The sequence below is a fragment of the Canis lupus genome, chromosome 10 (assembly GCF_048164855.1).
Source record: "Canis lupus baileyi chromosome 10, mCanLup2.hap1, whole genome shotgun sequence".
Taxonomy (NCBI): Eukaryota; Metazoa; Chordata; class Mammalia; order Carnivora; family Canidae; genus Canis; species Canis lupus.
Genome location: NC_132847.1, coordinates 17,217,213 through 17,240,682, shown reverse-complemented (window position 1 = coordinate 17,240,682; position 23,470 = coordinate 17,217,213). Strand labels below are relative to the sequence as shown.

The 23,470-nt window shown below is 43.4% G+C and overlaps 1 protein-coding gene across 8 annotated transcripts in view; it reads right to left on the bottom strand.

Annotated features, from left to right (window-relative positions):
* Positions 1–10,677: 10,677 nt before the first annotated feature.
* LMNB1 (lamin B1) overlaps positions 10,678–23,470 on the bottom strand; it is a 57,280-nt gene continuing 44,487 nt past the window's right edge. For all 8 annotated transcript variants that reach the window (XM_072840823.1, XM_072840825.1, XM_072840824.1 and 5 more), the window contains 4 exons: positions 22,858–22,962; positions 19,475–19,594; positions 13,976–14,083; positions 10,678–11,471 (listed from right to left, as the gene is read on the bottom strand). In XM_072840823.1, coding sequence (XP_072696924.1) covers positions 11,430–11,471; positions 13,976–14,083; positions 19,475–19,594; positions 22,858–22,962 — 375 coding nt within the window. In that variant the 3' untranslated portion in view covers positions 10,678–11,429. The remainder of the gene's footprint in view (positions 11,472–13,975; positions 14,084–19,474; positions 19,595–22,857; positions 22,963–23,470) is intronic.

Genomic DNA, 23,470 nt, shown 5'->3' with positions numbered 1-23,470 from the left:
GGGGGACAAAGAGGATGTGCCTTGTGCCCCGGGGTGTGACAGAGACTTGCCACCCAAAGGACAAAATGACAAAGTTTTGTACATCAAACCTCTCAAAGGTCCAAAATGAATTAAGGACACCTAGACACAGGCGCATGAGTGGCGAGTCGGTCAAGCATCCAACTCTTAGTTTTGTCTCGGGTCATGATCTCAGGGTTGTGAGATCAAGCCCCATATCGGGCTCTATGCTCAGCATGGAATCTGCTTGAGGATCTTTCTCCCTCTCCCTTTGCTCCTCCCCCTAACTTGTGCCCTCTCTCTAAATTTTAAAAATCTTAAAAAAAAAAAAAAAAAGAACACCTAGACAGAGAACTAAAACTGGATTTTTCTTAGAGGAAAACCTAGCAATTTAAGAAGTTATTCTGAACCAGAAGATACACACACACGTGTGCATGCATGCACATTCAAAAATTCCTCTCACACACACACAGCATTTAAAAATTTAAAAATGCTGTGTGTGTGTGAGTCTGGGAACGGGACGCCTGGGTGGCTCAGTCATTGAGCATCTGCCTTTGGGTCAGGTCATGATCCTGGGGCCCTAGGATTGAGTCCCACATCAGGCTCCCCGTGGGGAGCCTCCTTCTCCCTCTGCCTGTGTCTCTGCCTCTCTGTCTCTCATGAATAAATAAATAAAATCTAAAACAAAATTGTTTTTTAAAAAAATCTGGGGATAAAGCAGCTCCTTTCGTGGTCAAAAGGTGAAATTCTCTGAAACTCCATCGTCCCCCTGCCCTCTCCCACACTTGCAAAGACAGCTCAATGTGGCTACGACCGGCATCATTCCAGAAAGATGTGTCTAGAACAAGGCTGCCTGAAGAGGAAACCAAGACCCAGGCATGAGGTGTGAGAGTCAACAGTGGACTGACAGAGGGAGGATTCGGGGAAGAAGTGGCCGCATGCCCCATGGGGGCCTCGGGATCAGAGATACGATACGAAGAGGACACCCCTATGTCCACAACCTCCTGGTGACTCTTCTGAACACAACAGGGGTCGTGCACCCCCAGATGGGGACAATCTGCCATTCAAACAAGTCATTCAATGCGAAGCCCCCATGTGCACGTGACCTGCTCCGCCCAGCACTATTGCCACCAAGCAGGCCTCTTCACACAAAGCCTTCTGGAATCCCATCAGCCTCCGGGTTCCCTGGCAGAAACAGCATCAGTGAACATGAACTGGTCTCGGCTGAAACCACCCAAAGCCGTTCGCATGGGGTCAGCCTGCGGAGCCTGCAGACACAGCACCCCGAGCTGCTTAGGAAGAGCAAGGCACCCTGCGCCCCGCCCCCCGTTAAGTGAGGCCTGCTCTGCTTCCTGTAACCTAGGGTGCGCGTGCCAACGATGACAACAGCACCCCAACTGCCTCGCTTTATTTCATAATCCAGCGTTTGCCAACCTCCACCCAGCATTCTGGCAAAGAGTTGCCAAAGACCCACGGGTGACTTCCAGCCCCCTGGGTGGGGAGCGGGGAGGGGATGCCGTGCTGGTGGGTCACATGTTGCATTAGCATGCCAGGGCTTTGCCTGGGGACACTTCAATCCCCTTTCCCAGCTGAAGGCTTACGCTGTTCTTTATTTAAATGAAAACCTGCAATCAACCGCAGCCAACATCGGGGCCCAGCGAGCCGTCATCTCCGCCCCACGATCAAGCACCGCAGGCCGTGTGCCCTGGGAGAGCCCGGACAGAGAAGGCAGGCCGGCTGGCACGAGCCAACGATGTTCGCAGAATTTGGGTCTCGATGGAAAACTCCGAAGCAATTGCCAAACATGCTCCAGAAATCCTCTCCATGTGCCATTTGAGCCCTGAGCACATGAGACACCTTGACTGCCGCTGTCATCTTTGGTTTTAAGCAATCACGGGCAAAGGTGCCCACGTGGCCGAACGGTCACAAGTACTGACACGGTTCACAATGTCTCCTTCTGAGACACGGAGAGGGACCACCCAGGGAGGCGGCACCTCCCCACGGTGGAGGCCAAGCCCCAGCACGAGATGTTTAAATGATTTGGAACAAATCAGTACAGTGGGGACCACTGCAGGGAAGAGCTGACGTGTGTCTAAAATGGAAAAATCCGAGTGCACTTCCCAGAGCTTCTAACTGGGAAGTTGTCATCCCACCTCATAGAACACTCCATTTTCAGAGGCACCTGGGCGGCTCAGTCGTTGAGCCTCTGCCTTCAGCTCGGGGTGTGGTCCCAGGGTCCTGGGATCGAGTCCCGCATTGGGCTCTCCGTGGGGAGCCTGCTTCTCCCTCTGCCTGTGTCTCTGCCTCTCTCAGTCTCTCATGAATAAATAAATAAAATATTTTTAAAACACTCAATTTTCAGAGGAAGAAAAGCAGATGTTACTATTCCTCCAGCCTGACGCTGCTTTCACATACACGTCTTCACCTGGGTGTAGGGTGGCAATGAGGGTGGGGGATGATCCCCTCTCAGGTGTGGGTTTCTCTACGTGGGGGACACACAGAGCCTAGCTCTGGGCAGCTTTAAACCCCAAAACTCCAAATTTCCAGGTGCTTCCAGATTCCAGCCCACATCCTATCAGAGCCAGCAGAGCCAAGTCCCAGAAAGCCGGTGGGGTTCTGAATGCTGCTCAGTGGGCGGGGTGAGGTACCTGCCAGACCTCGGCATGCTCTCCTTCCATGGAAACAACTGGCTGAGACCAGAATTAGGTGCCTGTAATTTCAAGCAGAAGACCATCAGGGAGACCAGGGAGACAGGTCAGGCTGCAGGCCCCCGGGGATCGGACCACTCTTCTGCCTCCACCTGCAGGGCCCTCTGGGCTGGCAATCGGACTAACCCAGGGCTGGAGTGAAATGGCCCTTTGAGACCACCTGATGTCCCCCAGCTAATGCTATGAAATGTGGTGGCCACAGTTCCAATAAACTCCAATAATCCCACTAGGAAGTCAAAGAATTTGAACCCAGTGAAAAACACCCATCGTGACTGTGATGTTTTGTGCAGCTGAGTTCTTCCAAGGTAAGAACTAGTCTTTGAAACTCAGCTTCTGAGTAGACACAACTTCCTAATAGCCATTTCCCAGAGGAGACAAGTTGCCCCAAAGCCTGCTGTGTGATCTCGCCCCACAGCTGTGGATTTATGGACCTGTGTGGCTATTTGGTTGAAGCCCATGCAGACCTGCAGTCTCCATCAGCGTCAGGACGAGACTGCTCCATTCAACGCGGTCTTTCCGGGGCCTAGCGCACAGCATGGCACTCAGTAATCACTCAAGAAACATCTGTTGAATTACTTTTTTTTTTAATTTTTAAAAAAGATTTTGTTTTTATTGCAGAGAAAGCATGAGCAGGGGGAGGGGCAGAGGGAGAAGCAGATTCCCCACTGAGCAAGGAGCCTGATGCGGGGCTCGATCCCAGGACCCCAGGATCACATGCTGAACCGAAGGCAGACGCTTAACCAACTAAGCCACCTAGGCATCCCTGAATTAATATTTATTCATGAGGGACTCCTGGGTGGCTCAGTGGTTAAGCATCTGCCTTCAGCTTAGGGTGTGATCCTGGGATCAAGGCCCACATCAGGTTCCCTGCAGGGAGCCTGGTTCTCCCTTTGCCTGTCTGTCTTTCATGAATAAATAAAATCTTTTTAAAAATTAAAAAACAATTTATTCATGAAATGAGTAAAATGTGGTGCTTCCAGCATTCTCAGTGGCTTTCCTTGCTTAATCACTCAGCTGACCGGGAGAAATGTTAAACTCTGACCAGCACTATTCTTACGTGTAGACTTCCAACATTAAGAGCAGCAGATGGCCCCGCCGTCTCACAAAGAAAATCTCATCCTACATCCCAATACCCTAGTCAAAAATTCTGGGGGCACCTGGGTGTCCCAGTCAGTTAAGCATCCAACTCTTGATTTCAGCTAAGGTCATGATCTCATAGGTTGTGGGATCAAGCTCTGCCTTGGGCTCTGCGCTCAGTGTGGAGTCTGCTTGACTCCATCTCCCTCTGCTCCCTGGTCTCCTCTCTCTCAAATAAATCTCTTAAAAAAAAAAGAAAAAGAAAAAAAAAAGAAAAAAATTCTGAATCATTAGTTTTAAATTACTATGTATTTATTTAGACCTGATATCTTGGTGTGATCTTTCTAGATGATCTGATTTAATTCTCCCATCAACACTCTGTAATGAGACCTCTGGTCTTGGGGTACAGATAAGGAAATGGAGAAGCAGGAACTCACCACACTTAGAGTCCCTGACTGCTGCTGTCCCCAGGGGTTCCTGATCACAAAACTAGTTCAGAGGTGAAATCAATGCTCCCTCTTCTATCCGCAGCCTGCCTGGGAGAGGGCCCCTCCGTGTGGAAGTACAAACTTGGAACATGACCCAGAACGACACTTGGCATGTCTCACAGAATGGCTAATTCTCTATCATTTAAAAAACCAAAAACAATTTTTTTTTACCTCCTTTCTTATCAGAGCTGAATCACCAGTTCCAATAATTCCTGTTATTCATAGCCAGCCCCCACCGCCCACTACGAAGATTGGGGGTACTTGTATTCACCCCGGGACACTGGCCAGTTCCTAGCTACTTTATAAACATGTTGCTTCACTGAGGCCGAGCCTGCTTTAAACAAATTGCTGAGTCTCCATCGCCTCTGTTTAGCTTACCTAATGGTGACTGTCCCCCAGAGGAGACGTTTGCATCCCAACACTTCATTACCTCCCTGATGTCAGGAAAAATGCATCCTGAAGCAGAGCTGGCTCCAGGAAGGGCGTGCACAGGGCTGCGGCCTGCTGTTCTGGGGGGGTGTGGGGGGGGGACACCGCAGGGAGGGGGTCAGCCGCAGGAGCCAGGCTGTGGAAAGCAGGCTCCTTGTCACCCCCAGCCCCTGACTAAGCTACCGCTTCCCCAGTTGAGGAGCACAAGTTGGCTCACCTACATAAAGGCATTTTCTCAACGGCACCTTGCAGACAGTATTTATCACACTCGCCAGTAATTTGAGGAACATTCGAAACAAGAGATATGAAACAGGGATTTGGGGATTATCTGACAGTTGGAATTGTTCCCATTCATTCTTGACAACGCACAGCACCGTTTCCATCTGTAAACTAGCTATGTCAATTTTTTTCTGACAGCTGTCGAGGGTAAAACTGGCGGAGCTGTCAGACGCACACCTGGGTGAATGAGGCGCACTCCCCCGAAAACAGCTGGATCTCCCACCTCGGTATCTCAGGCAGTGCTGGGCAAAACCAAACCCCCCGGGGCGTGGTCGCTGAAGGAATGAGTGCGTGAATAAATGACCTAACCGCTGGGCCCCTAAGCCCCCCTGCAACACAAGGGTACCCCTTAACCCAGTGCAGTACCGCAAGCTTTCAGTAAGGTAACCTCCGACTGGCAGCACCGCATCTCCAGAAGCCTGTGCCTACCGCTTTCTCTTAGCTGGGTCCCCCAAATCCCCGAGGTGCCTGACATGGCCGGGGGCGCCGCTTCAGGATCCTGCAGGAACCTCTGGCAGGAGGCTACCTGAGTCACCCAAACACCCCATCAGCCCAAGCCCTTCCTTCTCCACAAAGGGACCCCTCCCTGATCTGCAGACAGGAGCCCTGTTCCCAGGGCCCACAGCCGCAGCCCTGGGGCCACCAATGGTTTCGCAGCAGGCACTTAATGAATTATTTTCAGCTTGTTCTAAGTTTCAAATTTCCAGTTTTTCTCTCAGCAGGACAAAGACTTAAAAGAAATGGGTAAGGGGATCCCTGGGTGGCTCAGCAGTTTGGCGCCTGCCTTTGGCCCAGGGCACGATCCTGGAATCCCAGGATCGAGTCCCGCATAGGGCTCCCGGCATGGAGACTGCTTCTCTCTCCTCCTGTGTCTCTGCCTCTATCATTAATAAATTAATTAATTAATTAATTAATTTTAAAAAAAGAAATGGGTAAGTGGGAAAATGAGTAAGAGAATTTGGGCCCCACAAAGAGCCTGGGTTCAGCTCCCTCTTGACGCGGGCAGGGAAGAAGGCCTAACAGAGTGGGAAGCTGGCTGGGTCGTCACAGTCCCAGGCTCCAGTAGAGGACGTCCTGGCCGTCAGTGGCTAACTCAAAAATAAGCATTTGGTGAAGGGTGGTGGAGCTGGGAGTCTCCCTGGCTCCAATGCAATGCAGGAGGGAAAAGGAGGGAAAAAGAAGACAAAGGTTCTGGGAGTCAGAGCTGGGGAAATGAGGCAATGAACGAGTCCTCTGAAGACCACTCTCAGCCACTAGGCTAGAAAGTCAGCTTCTGCCAATGAGACCTACTTGGCAAAGGTCACCACTGTCCCTCTGGTGACACACTCTAGCTAACGCTGGGAGCTAAAGGTAGGTCGTAGCACAGGCCGATATGGAAGGCGGCTGGAGAAACACTCCCGTGCATTCAATGAAGTAGACCATTTGAAAAGAATTACCCAGATTCTGTCACAAACACAGAGGAAATGGGGTACCTGCATGGCTTGGTGACTGAGCATCTACCTTCGGCTCAGGGTGTGATCCTGGGGTCCTGGGATCGAGTCCATGTTGGGCTCCCTGCAGGGAGCCTGCTTCTCCCTCTGCCTGTGTCTCTTGTGAATAAATTAATAAAATCTTTAAAAAAATAAAAAACTGAGGAAAAAAGAATCCTGGTGAAGGTATCTCTTCGATATCACAGCTCTGCGAGGAGGTCTATCCCCCACTTCGACCCCTTGGGACACATGGAAAAAATCCAGAGGTTGGCAGAGACTGTGGTACCCGAGAGGACAAGGGCATTCGCCGTGGGCTGAGTGCACCATGAAAGAAAGGATAAAAGGCAGTGAGTTTCTTACTCAAAATCAAAGAAATCAACGCCAACAATATGAAAGTGGTATAAAAAAAAATGCAAAGAAATCTTTGGGACCCCCGGACCAGGGCCCAGTTGAAGCAGTACAGCTCAAGGAAGGATAATAAGTACTCAAACGGAACAAGAGCTACATTTCTCTAAGAGCAAACTTGGAGGGCGTTTAAACGGAATTCCAACCCAGATTGGTGGAAGCAGCACTCACGTAGTAAGCCTGGTGAAAATGCGCTTCATCGTTGTAATTAAGCTACCGAACAGGCTGTCTCCTTAACATGAGGTGCATTTTTGCCTCTGGAGAGAAGTCAGCAGAAGACAGGATTTCCTGGCTGTTAAAAGTGAAGGCAAATATGCGGGGGGGGGGGGGGGGGGGGGGGGTAGATTAGGCGCCTGCCTCCAGGGCAAACTGGCTACTGGTCAAACTCTCGGTCCCCTCTGCCCTTGTCCTGCCCGACCCTCCAGAACAGCAGCGCGTGTCCACTCCCAGTACTGTTCCCCACCGATTAACAATTCCTCCCGTTTGGCATGTTCCTGTGAAACTCTCTTCGCAACACCTTGAAATACAACTTCTGTGAGCTGTACATGTATCTTGCCTCAATATTTTCCTTGTTGCCATCGGTTTGGTTCTGAGTGTCTCATTAGTAAGACAGGCGAGACGGCAAAACACAGAATGCTAAACATTGCATCCTTCTGTGCCTTTTTTTTTTCCTGGAAGGAGAGGGAAGGAGTCTTCCCGATTTCAGAATTCTTGGTTTTCCCAGGTATCTATCACAGAAATACCAGAACCATTTCAAGTCATTCTCCTCTGGTGGTATCTCCTAAAATTCATTTCCATGCTGCTCCTTCACGCAACAGAACTAAAAAGATCTGCATTTTGTTCAGAAGCCAGTGATTCAGAAGCAGGGGTTATTTAAAGATCCTTTTCAATTTCCTATTTTGTTTTAACATGTGATTTGGCCAAGAAAAGAGAGGGCATTCAAAGAACTTTCTTTGTAATTTAAGATTTCATGAAAGGGATGATGGGTGAGAAGTTGAAACCAGAAGGAACATGATTTATAATAATCGTCTCTCTTAAAATACACACACATACACATATGCAAATAAGTATGCATATGTTTATAGTGATGTGTGATGAGGAAAAAAACCGACGAGGACCCCTTCTTTCACTGCAAAATTGATAAACTGTAACTAAATCTTTGTTAGAGCCAAGCTTAAAATAAGAACCAAAAAGTGCCCAGATATAAAGCGACAAGAATTCAGTGTGTGAAAGAGAAGCCTTGTGGGCGGAGGTCGGGGGAGAAAACAGGGCTCCAACTCCATGCAAGGGCAGGACCCATAAAGGATCCGGCTGCAAAAGGCTCAGAAGCGTCAAGTGCTCCCACCTCCCACCCCACTACAGAAGCCCAACTGCCCAGAACAAAGGCAAACTTCTGATTTGGGACTGGGAGCAGCAGGTACTTGTGAGAAACCAAGAAGACCCACACACTAGCATCTAACTATTTTTCACCACCACAAGATGAGAAACAGCAACACAGATCTAATCCACTATAATCACTGTAGAGTTGGCACAGGAAACCCCCAAATTACTCTGTACAGTAGGGGCACAAACCACTCACAAAATAAACAACCCTTGCTGAAGAGAAGTTCTCAATCCTAAAAACCCCAGGACAAAGCAAAACCATGAATTTTTTTCTGCAGCTAACAGAAAAATTAGGATCTCCGCAAGAACTCAGGAAAATCAATGAGAAACCATAAAATAAGTGTGATTAAAATGACTCTTTAAAAGGAAGAAGAGTTGAAAAAAGGGACAAATTGAAAATGAATCAAGGATAATTCCAGAAATGGAAAAGTCAATCAATGAAATTATAAACTCAATGAGCAAAATAAAAAAATTAAGGCTGAAAACAGAATTAGTGAGACAAATATACAAAAGTTAATGAGAATACAACACAGCGAAATCTAAAACATATGAAAGAAAAGAGGTTCAGTACAAATCTAAAAGAAAACACCACAGGGAAGAACAGCGAACAGGAATAAGGTAATGCTCAACAAAATAAGAACACCCCAAAGTTTCTTAATGAAGAACACAGAGAGGAGAGACCTACACACAAGAGGAATTTAAAAAAAAAAAATCTGGGCGGCTCAGGTGTCTCAGCGGTTTAGCGCCGCCTTCAGCTCAGGGCCTGATCCTGGAGACCACGGATGAGTCCCACATCAGGCTCCCTAGAGGGAGCCTGCTTCTCTCCTTCTGCCTGTGTCTCTCAATATATAACTAAAATCTTAAAAAAAAAAAAAAAAAAAAAAAAAAAAATCCCTGTCTTAGGGGCGCCTGGGTGGCTCAGTTGGTTAAGCATCTGACTCTTGATCTCAGCTCAGGTCTTGGGCTCAAGGTTTTGAGTTCAAGACCTATACACTGGGCTCCAAGCTGGAGGTAGCACCTACTTAAAAAAAAATCCCTGTCTAAATAGTGGTGAAACCAGAACACCAAAGACAAAATGAAGACGAAATTTCATACTTATAAAAGAGTTCAATAATCCCGAAACATAGCCCTAAGCTCCATGAATGTGGAGATACAGTGAATACGCTCTCACCCTCTGCCTCTCACATTCGGTGGAACAGGCCCAAGTGCTGCTCGCTTTCAGAAAACCTCAACTTAGTATGAACTTTTTCAGACTGAGAAAGCCCTACAGTCTCCTGCTTGTGACACATCCAGAGACACCAAGCCATGTGTCAACAGGGTCCTGGACCTTCACTCCATACCACTAGATGTACACCTCTGTCACTACAGTATATACCACGCTTCTGTATTACAGGCAATTCTTTCTAATGTCTAACTACTCCAAGTGTTGAGTTCTATAACCTAATTCACCCAGCAATAAAGTAGCTCCAGTGTATTTTGATGACAAGAACCCCATCTTGTGGCAAACTTTTTCAAAGCCAAGACTGGCCGTACACTGCAGCGCCATTCTCATTCTGAAGATAAATCTGCGTTGAGAAGTTATCATCTTATCTGCTTCACCAGACACAGTATCTTACCCGGCATTTATCTTGTGTCTGTGATGGCACCAAAGGAGGCAGTAAATCTGCAGAGCACAGTAATTCTGAGACTTTGTGAGTTATTTTCAAGTGAAAGCTGATCGTCTTTGTGAAGCTTACTGCAGGAATATTTTAAGAGAAAACCAAATACTGACTCTGGGCTGGCTTCTGAAATTTATCATCTGTCTGTTCTAGCAACGGTCCAGATATTCCACCTTCTACAAGATGAACACACTGAGCTAAAGCAATCACAAGACAAAAATGCCCCAAACCTCTGACAAGTGACACCCTAATTACCACCAAACACAACAGTGCCACCCTGTACAGCAATACACCTACCTAGGTCACAGCATTCACACCTTAAGCCTTTACTCAGTACCTTTACTCAGTAGCTTTTGTCCTATTTTACAAGACAATAAAACTAGATTGTAGGCATCATCTCCATCTTCTTCCTTTAAAAGGAATGTCTTTGGCCACAACCCCTGCCCCATTCGGCTTTTATTTAAAGAAATTTTGAGAAGGTTTTATTGTTAATAAGATAAAAAATATATAGCATTGAACACAGTGCCTGGCTCTAGAACATTAGCAATTATTACTGCTTCTATTATTGTTACTACTGTTATTAATGACAGCAGAAGGCTGGAAAGCGGCGGGGGAGACACCACAACAGTTTGTGTTAATCTTCCTCTTTATCAAAACTTAAAGAAACATCTGGCACGAACAAGAAGCCAAATTATTTTTACAAAAAGCAAAACTAAAACAATATTTTTGTTTTCCCACACACACAAAATCGGGCTTTTAAAGGTAAAAAAAAAAAAAAAAGACATTAATATTAAAACAGCGTTTATTTGTTAATGTAACATAGGAAATTAAAGCAAGTTACACTATCTTTAAAAACACAGCTAATGCATTTTAAGAGAAACCCATCCCTCCCACCCCCAACCCCAGCCCCACATGAATTAAGAATCTAAGAGAAGAAATAACCATAAAACAAAGTTTTGTGGAATCCTTCATCCAAGAGTGCTTACATGATGATTAGGTTAATATTGCCTTCTTACAAAATTTCTCTTTTCTATTAAAAAAAATTTTTGTAGCCTTGATTGTTTATTACAAAAAAATTCAGTACAAAAGTTGTATATATTGAAAAATGCCCCCCTCACAGCACCGTTATATATATAGCAGAGAGTAATCAAGAGCAGACTGCTGGTCTAGATGGAGCAATCTGCAGATTATACCCAGACACACAGTGGTTCATTCACCCGCCCGTCCCCTCCTCCTAAGAACTTAAAAAAACACACACATACAAAAAAATGTCAAAAAATTTGAGGAACCCTTTCCAAACAGTACACAGTTAGTTCAGTGTCAATAATTCACATCTTGCAACCAAGTGTATGGATATGGTTTCTTTTACAAAACTTTCAGTGTCAAAAAAGGAAATTAAGGCCATCAGATTCGCAGCTTAAAAATTCACATAAAGGAAATACAAAAATACTCTGTGCTTCTGAGAAGGCTCTGCACTGCGCGTTGGTAAGGATTACCATGCTTCTTTATTTGAGGAAGACGGTTGACTGGAGAAGTTTACATAATTGCACAGCTTCTATTGGATGCTCTTGGGGTTCCCTGATGAGGAAAAGTAGGAAGAAAAATCAGTGCTAAGGAAGTAGATGACAGTTACTTCAAACTACGGCAGAGACTGGACAAATCCATATTACCTGACTTCAAATAAACCCTTAACTATTCCTCTCTTGCCCTTTTTAACCTTCTCTTACAGACATCTTCCAATAAATTCCAGAACACTGATCATGAATGAACTCCAGCTGCACATTCAGATCTGGAGGAGCTTAAAAAAAAAAATTCTGATCTAGGTCCCTAGATCAACTCAGTGAGAATTTCTCATTTAAATGGGGAAACGTATCTATTTATATGTAATTTTAGAGCTCCCTAAGTAATTATAATATGCAGCTGAAGTTGAAAGTCGCTGTTCAATAAATAACCTCCTTTTATAACTTTGGAGAGAGGAGGTCAGCAGACTCCATTCTGAACCATATCAGGGAACCCAGCTGGCTGGGTCCTCCGCTTGTACATCTCCAAACATGTGCTCTGGTCTCGTCCTCAAATGTGAAGTCAAAATGGCTCCCTTTTGCCACTAATTCTTTAAAACCTCACAGTCTGACCTGTGACGAACCACTAGACTGGACTGAACCTGTCTTCTTGAAAGGCACCAAAAAAACCTTATCATCAATTCGGAAGGCCACTGGACCCATTCTTTAATGTGAAGGCAAAATATCTACCCTTCCATCTTCCCTCTTTTAAACCTTGAAATCATTGCCTACTCTGATCACAAAAGCTAAAAGCCTCATACATCTGACTGCTTTTCCTTCTCTCCCAACTTTAGTCATACTACGTCTTTATGAACCTCCATTCACATAGTCCCTCTGTGTCTCCGCAATCTTCCTTCTGGAGTCAACCACGGCAGGTCTCAGCTGCTTCTTGGCTCCATCGTGTGCAGAAGCTATCTGTCCAGGCATCTCAGACCGCACACTTACCTCCAAGCCTCGTCCCCTGTATGTCTGACACACACCAATAAAAGTAGACAGATATGCTTGCCCCTTAAGTCCTGACACATCCCCTGTGATGAACGAAAGATCACCTCAGATTCTCTGCCACTCCTCCCATCAAGAGTTGAAGACTGTTTACCCTCACCTAGGACCGGAGATGGCTTGGAGACTCACTTTGGCTAAGAGAAGATGGGCCTAGCCTTTAAGAGATCTGGTGCTCTCTTTTTCACCCTCATGGAAGCCAGGCACCATGTTATAAATTAAGCTTGGGCTAAACTACCAAAGATAAACCAACAGGGAAAGAAAGATGAAGAACATTCCAGCCCCAGCCACCATCCCAGCTGAATGCAACTGCATCATTAACTTCACTCTCCATCACGTGGAGCAAAAGAACTGCTCAGTTGAGCCCAATCAAACCACAGAACCATGACAAGTAAGAAATACTTGTTTCAAATCACTAAGCCTTTCTAGGGTGGATGGTAATGTGGCCAACAGGTAATTCAAACACATGGAGAACACCATCCGTCTTCTGATACCCAAATAACTGCCATCCTTAGAAATACTGGACAAGCATACTTCCCAAAGATCTTCTCAACTATTCTGGTGGCCCTGTCTCCAGCATCTGCCTGCTACAACTCATACTCTGAGCCACTTGTCTGGCACCCTGAGATAACTGCTATTTTACTTCCAGGCATTAGAATTCTTCCCAGTAAAGGACAGGAAATAGATGTTGTCCTTGTTTCTTGAGAAAGCTAAGCCTAAAGTACCTGTTCTTAAACAGTCAAAAGTCCTCCAAAATGTATGAGGAAGTATCTAAAAACTCATTCTACCTCATACAACCCACTTCAAGTGGTTCTCTACTCTGGAGGCTAACCATGTCCAAGAATGTTTTTTGGAGTAGGGCTGGGGTCACTGAAGCAAAACAAAGAGATTTATAAATCTGTGAAGTCTTATAAGGATAAGGTAGGGATTTTAATTCATCATCTGACTCAAACAGCTTGAGAAGATAAACTGAATGCTTATTACTTATTAATAATTCCAATTTAATTAATTAAAATCATTTGGAGTTTCTTTATTTCAAGGGCTCTCAAAAGCCCAAGCATCAGCTAAAATCTATCTTGTAATTAGATGATTAGGAACTTAATATAGCAAGAATTTTGTTTCCCACTGCAGGTGAACATTACTGTTTTTTCTTTTTTAAGTTTATATGCAGATATTCTAAATTAGTAATCTAAACTTCTCTATCACAGAACTCCAGTAAATAATTGTGAGCATGCATTCCAACCCGTATATACTTATTTGCAAGTGATATACACGTCCTGTCATTATAAAACAAAACTGAAATCTGATGTGAGAGAAAAATGTTTTAAAAATAAGTGCTAGCATTTTCTTCCAATACACTAATATATTCTTCTGGAATATCCCCTCAGGAAAAACGAACCAACTCCACCTGGCCAATCACTTACGTGGTTCATCAAGTAACAGGGAAAAAACCAAACCTACTATTGATTTTGTCTTTATGTAATTCTGTCAATAAAACTTAATACAAATATATTAGAGTAATACCTGCTGGTGGAAAAGCTCTTCCTCTACAACCACTTCAGGTGCTTCTTCCTCCTCCTCTTCTTCTTCAGGTATGGTTGTTTTAAAGACTGTACTTCTCTGAGCAACCTCCTAAAGACAAGAGTGGCTTGATCTTAAGTTAAAAACCATACTTAAAAATCACAAAGGCAGTTGGGATGAGGGAACTTTTCTTTGCTTAAGAAGTAGCACCTCTCCTACATCAGGGACTACTTTTTTAAAAAGAAAAAAGTGGTTCATCAATAGCTTTAGCTACTGAACAGGAAATTTTGCATAACTAGTAGCAGTTCTTAGATTTGAAATATTCTCTGCAGGGGAGCTACTGATGTCCAATGTGAAACACCTGCTGCGAAGTTTCCAATGCTTTTGATCCCATTCTGTTATTAAGAACTCTGTGAACCATGTGGCACACTAGATTCCTTATAACACTCAATGTGAATTCAGAGTAAAGATCCTGGCTCCTAGCAAAAAGAAGGTACTAAACGCTGAATAAAATGAAGGTGAAGGCCGAACAAAAGCTGTGATCTCAGGCACCATGGTGTTAACAGTCCACCTTCAGCAATTCGTTCATCTCAGGAAATGGAATAAAGACAGATGAGCAATCCCTACTAATAACACACTTGTGAAGAAGCTCCAACGGATTTCACACGGAAAACAGTCCTGTCACTCACTGGAGGCACCAGAGAACACAACCATCTCATGTGCAGATGACTTTCCTGGAGGGAATGTGGCCTTGCATGATGCACAGCATATCTGTGTGAGCAGAAGGCTGACCTGATGATCTGGCAGCAAGTAAATGAGTGTGTCCTACAGAGCACCGCACAGCAGCTCATCTTATTCTGTACTGAATCCTAAGGTCGCTCAAGAAAGACAACTCAACAGACAAAGATGCTAAAATTATGTCAGTATAAAAGCTTATCTGGAATCTAACACACAACCAGTTAGTTTAAAATGGCAAGAGAAAAAAAACCAAAAAGCCCTATCCTACAAATGAAAGCTCCATTTTAAAAATGTCCAAGGATATATTTTATAAATGAAGCAAGGTAGTACTTTGTGGGGAATTTTGATTATTGTTACATGGCCAAAGAAGATGGATCGTTCTAAGAGTCTCCATTAGCCAGAAATTTCATTTCTGGGAGATCAGTCAGTGGTTACATACACAAATAGCCATTTCACAAATAGCCTGCTTTGACCAAACCCACTGATAAAAAAAGCATGTGAATCCTTAGATCAATCATAATTCTTTGAAGTAAAAGATGGATTGGAGGATGGCAACATACAAAACAGAAAAAGAGGGATCCCTGGGTGGCGCAGCGGTTTAACGCCTGCCTTTGGCCCAGGGCGCGATCCTGGAGACCCGGGATCGAATCCCACGTCGGGCTCCCGGTGCATGGAGCCTGCTTCTCCCTCTGCCTATGTCTCTGCCCCCCTCTCTCTCTCTCTCTCTGTGACTATCATAAATAAATAAAAAAAAAATTAAAAAAAGAAAACAAAAAGAATTCTCAAAAAAGCGCTCAGAGTACCCAGCTTTCTGTAATTCACCCTAAAATGTGGCAAGAGGGGCACCTGGGTGGCTCAGTTGGTTGAGTATTTGCCTTCGGCTTGTGTCATGACCTTGGGGTCCTGCATCAGACTCCCTGCTGGGCAGGGGGGGCAGGAGGACCCTGCTTGTCACTCTGCTGGCCACTCCCTCTAATTGCGCTCTATCAAATAAATAAATTAAATCTTTAGAAAATCTGCTAGAGAATTCTTACATTCCAGCTTGAGCAGCTGCTGACAAGCATATACATCTCATCTGGAAATATGGGTTCTTAAATTGTGTGACAGAAGAACATTGTCCACAAATGCAAAATGCAGAAAACAGCAACTTGCCCAACTAAGTTAATTATAAATTAATTCAATTTAGCTACTTTTAATATAAGCCTGTTGTTAAGCACTTTTCATTTGATGACACTTAAAAACCAATTACTTTAATGCAGAAAGCCTGTACAGAAAATGAATATGCTAAATAATGTCTAAAAATTGTTAGAAAAATCATAAAACAAATTTAGAACCAAAAATTGTTGGGGGGTTTAGGCCCAGGAAACTGTCAAGGTGCTAGTAGATAAATGTCTTCATCAAAACAATTCCTCTCAGCAAGATATCCAACCCTACCAAGTGCCCTGAAAGACACACACAGATTGGTCTGTCTACAGAATGTATTCTCAACAGGTCCCTGTTAAGGCCTTGTGCACATCACATGATTCAGGAGTGCACCAAAACCAACGGGTCATGTGGTCACCTCAGCCAACTCTGCTCAGTCACAACATGCTGGCGGTGTGAAATCACTGTGGTGGGGGTATGGGATCCCCACACCCCAGAAATCAGCAAATGTTATGTGCAGATCAGGACGGTTTCTGTTGACAGAGGAGCTGACTGTTCAACTCTGATCTCTCTGTACACACAAGTAGTCATTCACATAGACAAAAGTTTCAGTTAGGATTACATTCCAGAAGGCACAAAGAGACTGCTTTATTTCTTATTTCCCTCATAGAAAAACATTTTATTTCAGCTTGTAGACATTTACTGTTTTTAATCCTCTGGTACCCCCTTCCTCATTTGTCAGTAAGAGCCCCCACTTTTACCTGAGTCCTCATCTCTCCTATGCTGATGGCACAGTCAGCCACAGTGAAGAAGAGGATGAAGCTGTTGGGAGGGAGAAGGCAGCTCAAACTAACTGTCCTCCTGACCCCAGGAACGGGTTTAGAGGTGAGCCTGTGACCCAAACTGGTACAATGCAAGGAAAGCCCAGGATGGAAAACTCACGGGAACATGGCTCAGTCCCAAAAGCCAACCTCAAAAGATGTACCTCCAGGAGCATCCTGCTGGGCAGGGGGATAGACGCATCCTGCATCTATCCTGTGTCAACCAAGGAGACACTCATAAAACAGAGACACGAAAGATCCTTGGGGACACTGGGTGAGCCACTAGATCAAGTCCACGATCTCTGGATTTTTGGTTTTGTGAGCCCATCTATTCCCATTAGAGACAGCTTAATTGCATTTTCTGACATTTCCAATGCCTCAGCAAGAAGAAAATATACATAAAAAATTCAACGGACTTAAGCCAATTACCTACAATCTTACAGAAAAATGGTCTTGGGGCACCTGGGTGACTCAGCGGTTGAGCGTCTGCCTTCAGCTCAGTTCGTGATCCTGAAGTCCTGGGATCAAGTCCTGCATCAGGCTCCCTGCAGGGAGACTGCTTCTTCCTCTGCCTATGTCCTTGCCTCTGTCTCTCATAAATAAATTTTTAAAAATCTTAAAAAAAAATCTTAAAAAAAAAAAAGAAAGAAAAGAAAAACGGTCTTTACAGTGGTAATTATGGATTGCTGCAAATATGATCTGGGACCTACTAATAAACATGATTTCAGAATTAAAGGAATAAATACCAAATGTATTTATGTTGTCTGACAACCACAGACAGAAAAACTGTATTCATGATATTTTCCTCATTTCTCTCTTTTTCTTTTTAAAGATTTACTTATTTATTTACTTATTCATGAGAAACACAGAGAGAGAGGCAGAGACACAGGCAGAGGGTGCAGGGAGCCCAATGCAGGACTCAATCCTGGGACTCCGGGATCCCACCCTGAGCCAAAGGCAGAAGCTCAACCACTGAGCTACCAAGGCATCCCACTTTCCTCATTTCTGACAGAAGTCACTTAATAGACCATAGCAAGCAGAAGACAAGTTTGTTAAAAAGAATAGACAAACCAACCAACCAAATGATCTAATATTCAAGCGTTTAAATTATGAAGGGAAATCCGAGCTTTATAAAGTCAACTTTATGGGGGCTCCATTATAGTATCCCCTCAAGCCCTATCCCTCTTCCTGGGACCTACTTATTCACATGTCACTCTGTTTGAGGAGCTTTTAAACCTGTTACATTCCAAACACCTCCTCCAAGATCACTTCTAACCCGAACACGTTTTTACAGAGAAACAAATGGTACAGATGATGACCCAAGGGTTCACAAGAGCCTGTTGCCTCTGCCAGGGACCCTCATCACAGAGCTTGGCAACCTGAGATCACTACTCACAGCCAGGTTCTGAAAGAGTTCTGTGTCCTGCCAATCCCAGACATGAGGATAATGACCCGCACAAGAGCTGCAGTCAGGGCAGCACCCAGGAGCCAGCAACAGCCACGGGGGAATGGTTCCAAAGTGCTGAAGACGAGAAACGAGCAACGGATTCCGCAGAGAACAGGAGAAAGATCCAACACCTTGACATGCGCAAGTAACTAACTTGGCATGTATAAACTGACTCCCCTACCCTGAGAACCTAGCTGGGCATTTGGAGGTGAATTCCCCAGAGGCGCCTCAAAATCTCACACAATGCTGAAGTCTACAGTGAAAGAATCACAAGTCGTTTCATTTCCAGACTCAGCATGAGGTTAAGGGAACTCTTCACTCGGCAGAAAGTGATTCCACAGGAAGAGCAGCCCAAAGACCCACAGGTGCATACAGGAAGCAGTCCAAAGATCCACAGGTACATGACAGACAGGAGGGCCACCAGGCATAGGACTTGGGATGCAATACCTTAGACCCCCCACGGCAAATGCTGTTAGCTGCTTTATTTCTCTGAACTCAAAAGTGAAGGTCTGTGTCTAATTTTTTTTAATTTTTAGCAGGAAATTCTTACCGAATGCCTATTATGTGCCAGGGAAAATCATAATAGGTCCTTGCCCTCAATGTGCTTATGACTCTAGTGAGAGAGGCCAACGGGCCAAGCGCCATGCCAGGTAGGTCTGCACCTGGCATCACAGGAGCAGAGAAAGCAACCTGAGAGGGATACTGCAAGTTGACCTGCAACCACCCTCTCCTTTGCAGAGCCCCATTTTGCGGGGGGAGGGGGGGCAGGTGTGTATGTGTGCACAGGGCATGGGTGTCTTCACGTGACAATGAGGGTAGGGAAGGTTCGTAAGAATGTAGGAATGACATGTTGAAAACATAAACCTCAAGCAGATGTACACTCCACAATCTTCAAACTCAAAAGAGTTTCATAAACAATCTGAGAGCTAGGAACATAGCTTGTAACATACCAGAGGCTAGAAAGATACATTCTGAGGCGTTTCCCAATGAGCATCTCATTTATATTGTATCCATTACATTAGTATTATCACAGTTGTGACTTGTCTTATTATCCTTTTAAAATGAAATGAAGACGAAGAGAGGTGAAAGAACTTGCCAAAAGTCACAAAGCCAGTGTGCAGTGGAGGCAGAAACTGGAGCCTGTGCTAATGCTCAGTGCTCCACAATACACTCCTATTTCACTCCTAAAATGTGAAGTCAGCTTCACTTTGATTTACTCAGCAGCCTTGGTCTGGTGTAAGCAATCAGTTACTTCACATTTCAGTTTGACTTCTAAGAAGAAATCACTCTTACACAAGGAACTTTAGAGTGGAACAGACAGTGGAGTGAGTAGTACTGACAAAATGGCCTCACCTCTCCCTGAGAATTTTTCAATATAACCTTCACATCTTCGCCAGTGCCCCAAGAGTTCTGGTTCTTCCAGATGAGGTCAGTGGGAGGACTGGCTGTAACACCAGCATTTGCAGCCCAGATCTAGAAAAGAAAAGAGCATCAGTCCAGCCAGAACCCTGCCCTGCCCACAACCTAGTAACAGCAATGTAATGAGAAGACTTGAACCCCTAATTCTAAGTCTCAGAACTGTGTCCCAGCTTCAGACCTGCTGTACAAACTAGCTGTGTGTCCAGGAGAGCTTATGTAGGCCTTAGCTTCCCCATCCAATAAATGGAAATGATGATGTTCAGGAATCTTGAGGTGACATCTACATTCACCTCCTAGCCCCTCAATATGTCAGTTGAATGTGTGCAAGTGGCCTTATTCTCATCCATAAAATGGGACAGAGGCAGAACCTATAATACACGGGATTGCTGCAAAGAACAAAAGGATTAGCTGCAAAGTGGGTCTGGCTCACTGAGCAATGATTAGCCCTCCCTGTCAGCACTCAGCTATGGGTTTTATGGACCATTCCTCCAGCTTGGAGCCCTTGGACCCACTCCAACAGTATCCTCCAGCTGCCTATAGCAGTCAACAAGGAGACACTACTAACTCCTCTCAAACTTCTGCAGTAGACAGCCCATCTAGAATATTCTTATAGAACTGGTATGTCTCCAATCAGGGGCAATATCACCACACCCCATGAGTGTCTGAGACTGAACTCCAAAAAGCACACAAGGAATGAATAACCCATTAATCAATGATAAACAGGCTGCTATTGAAATAGGCAAACAAGTAATTACTCTCCCCTTCTCATAAGCACGGAAATTTTGCCATGTTTTTAATGCATATTATTGGCAAGAGTATTGGCAGGGCATAGATAATTTGAGTCAGAAAAACTGTATGTGAACCCTAGACAAATTACTGCAGCTCCACCAACCTCAGTGTCCTCATCTGTAGGGATACTACGAGTCCTGAGGTTTCTAGAAGACCATATTAAAACAGAAAAGTTTTATACCCCATAAATTATTTCACAATATAAATGGCTACATGATGGCAAAAGGAACACAAGAAATAGTATAGGCAAGTATCATTTTAAATGGAGAGAATAATCTATAAATTTCTGATTAGGAGGGAGGCTGTCCTCTTCAGATGCTCACCTGAAGCTGCGAGATCTTCCATCAGCATTATAACTAGAAAGGGACAGGGAGCTGTTTACTGGGATAAAACAAAAAGGAACTGGCTCTGGGCTGTTAGCGTCATGTAGAATGTTAGTGTTTTCCTAATTTCAAGCAATACTTTTTCACTAGTCCATATGGAACCACTGAGTTGGGTTTTGTATTAATTAGTAATAATCCTAAAATCTTGGATAATTTAATCTAAAATTAGTATGTTCCAGAGCTATCCTGTTCAACATGCTAGCCATATGTGACCTCAAGCATTTGAAATTTGACTAGTCAAAACTGAGATGTACTGTGAGAATATCTTAGTCCAAAAAAAAAAAAAAAAGAGAAAAGGTAAAATATCTAATAATTTTTATACTGATATTTTGAAAGAATAGTATTTTGGATACATTACATTAAATAAGACATAGTACTAAAATTAATTTCACACCTTCCCTATTTTTCTTTAATGCAACTACAAGAAAATTTTAAGTTACATATTTATTTCTCTTATTTGTGTTCTAGTGTTTTAAACTGATGTTTGCTATTGCCCAGTACAACTTCATAGTTAAGATTACTTATCACTGCTATGTTCCAAAGAGCTTCTTATCCCATTTAATACTAGCTACTTAAAAAAAAAATTACATTTCATATGATAATTGGATTCTCCACTAGACCTATAGTATATATCTATATCTATATACCTATATACCTATATACCTATATACATATATATATATATGTATGTATTTGGTCTCTGAGGAACTACATCTAGTGGAAAAAGCAGATGATTGGCATAATGGTTTCACATTACTTTAGAGAGGTAGAGAGCACACTCAAATCTGAATCTTCTGAATTAAAATGTCAGATTCTTTCCACCACATTATGTAGCTTCAATAAGACACATAATAGGGCTGAACAATTTTCTCTCACTATAATAATTACTGAAGAGAAGAAAAGACAGTCTGGTTAGGATATTTGTTCCCGGGATCCCTGGGTGGCGCAGCGGTTTGGCGCCTGCCTTTGGCCCAGGGCGCGATCCTGGAGACCCAGGATCGAGTCCCACATCGGGCTCCCGGTGCATGGAGCCTGCTTCTCCCTCTGCCTGTGTCTCTGCCTCTCTCTCTCTCTGTAACTATCATAAATAAATAAAAATTTAAAAAAAAAAAAAGGATATTTGTTCCCATTTTTTACCATTACAAAATTAGCATCTGATATTTTCACAATGTGGTATCAAGTTCTTCAACACACTTTTTAAAAGAGAAATCCTAACCAGTTTGAGCTTTTGATCTTAAACACTAAGATGTGTATCAATCATAAATTTAAAAGTATGTGTTTAATATTTTTAAAAAGGATTGATAAAAGAGACAGTCACTTCTATATCCTTCAGGGATAAGAATGTAGACTTCTTTCACATCTATCAAAGTTAACACATTGTTTTTAAAATCTACTTATGAAGTTAAAGTAAAGTAATCTTGTGTCTGCTCCATGAAGCAACTTCTCTAATAAGTATGCTGTGAAATTTAGTAACTATTAAAGACATGGTATTTCAGAACACAGCAACAGTGAACCACTTAGAACCCAAATCAGAGTCAGAGTACCACAAAGCCCATCTCTTTTCAAATCTAGAAACTTAAACACTAGTAAAAACCATGTTACCCTCTATAAAATACTATGTTTAAAAAAGTGATTGTTTACAACAAAACCTAACACTTAATAATTTTTAATCAAAACATAAGTCCCTGATCCAACACCAGAGATGATGACTAAGGGTGAGGTGGGGCCTGGACACCAAATCACTACCCAGATGATGCTGAGGGTCACCCAAGGCTGAGGGTCACTCAAGTCTTAAGGCATACCTTAGCATTAATAGATTATCCTAATAGTTCTTTATGTCAAGCAGTATCTCCTGAATCAGACTGGGTTACAATTACCAGTCAAGAGACAGCTGTTTTATATCTACTGGAGTAGACAAAATAAAAAGAATTCAAAGGTCAATACTTTCACTTTTAATAGTCAATTACTGCTCTCAATAAGACAGAATTTTTAAAATCTTTAATAGTACTTGTAATTCCTTAATAACGTCAAAGATGTTTTAATGCCCATTTCTAAAACACTCCTCTTTAAGCCAAAAATTTCCTTGAATTACTTTAATTGTTAGTTAAGACAGTGAAGTTAAATTAAATAATTAAAATCACTTACTGTAACAGTCTGGCCTGCCTTCAGCACATATCTTGAGGTATATTTGTAACTGACTGATGTATCTCCAATTTTTCTGATCATTTCCCAGCCTCCCATTGGCTGATCCTATTCATAAGCAGAGTAAAACAAGGTCACATCAAGTATACAGAAAGTGATGGATAATCAAATGAATTTACACAGGCACTTAAACTAAGACAGCTCTGTGGCTGTCTTCCCATAATTCATATTTTCCTACCATAAAGAGAAAACATGGTTTTGGCATTCAGCAAAACAGTAGCTTCAACAATGCTACAGTTTTAATATTAAGGTACTTAATTTTAAAGAAGACAAAACTGGAAGAAAAGGGATGTGAACCAAACTCGATGGTCCATATTCACTGCTAGATCAAGTGGGTCTTTAAAATTTACAACATAATCTAGAGGTCATAATCACAATTATAAACATCTAATATTTGACTACTTTAAGCTTTAAAAATGCAAACACATAAGAAAATAAATCCTTTTTCTTTTGCACCTATACTGCTTCTCACATTTAACTCCCTTACCTCAAAGCATAACAGGCTGAAAAAGGGTCACTGATCCAATGACCAGTCCCAGGTCACAGCTACCACCTC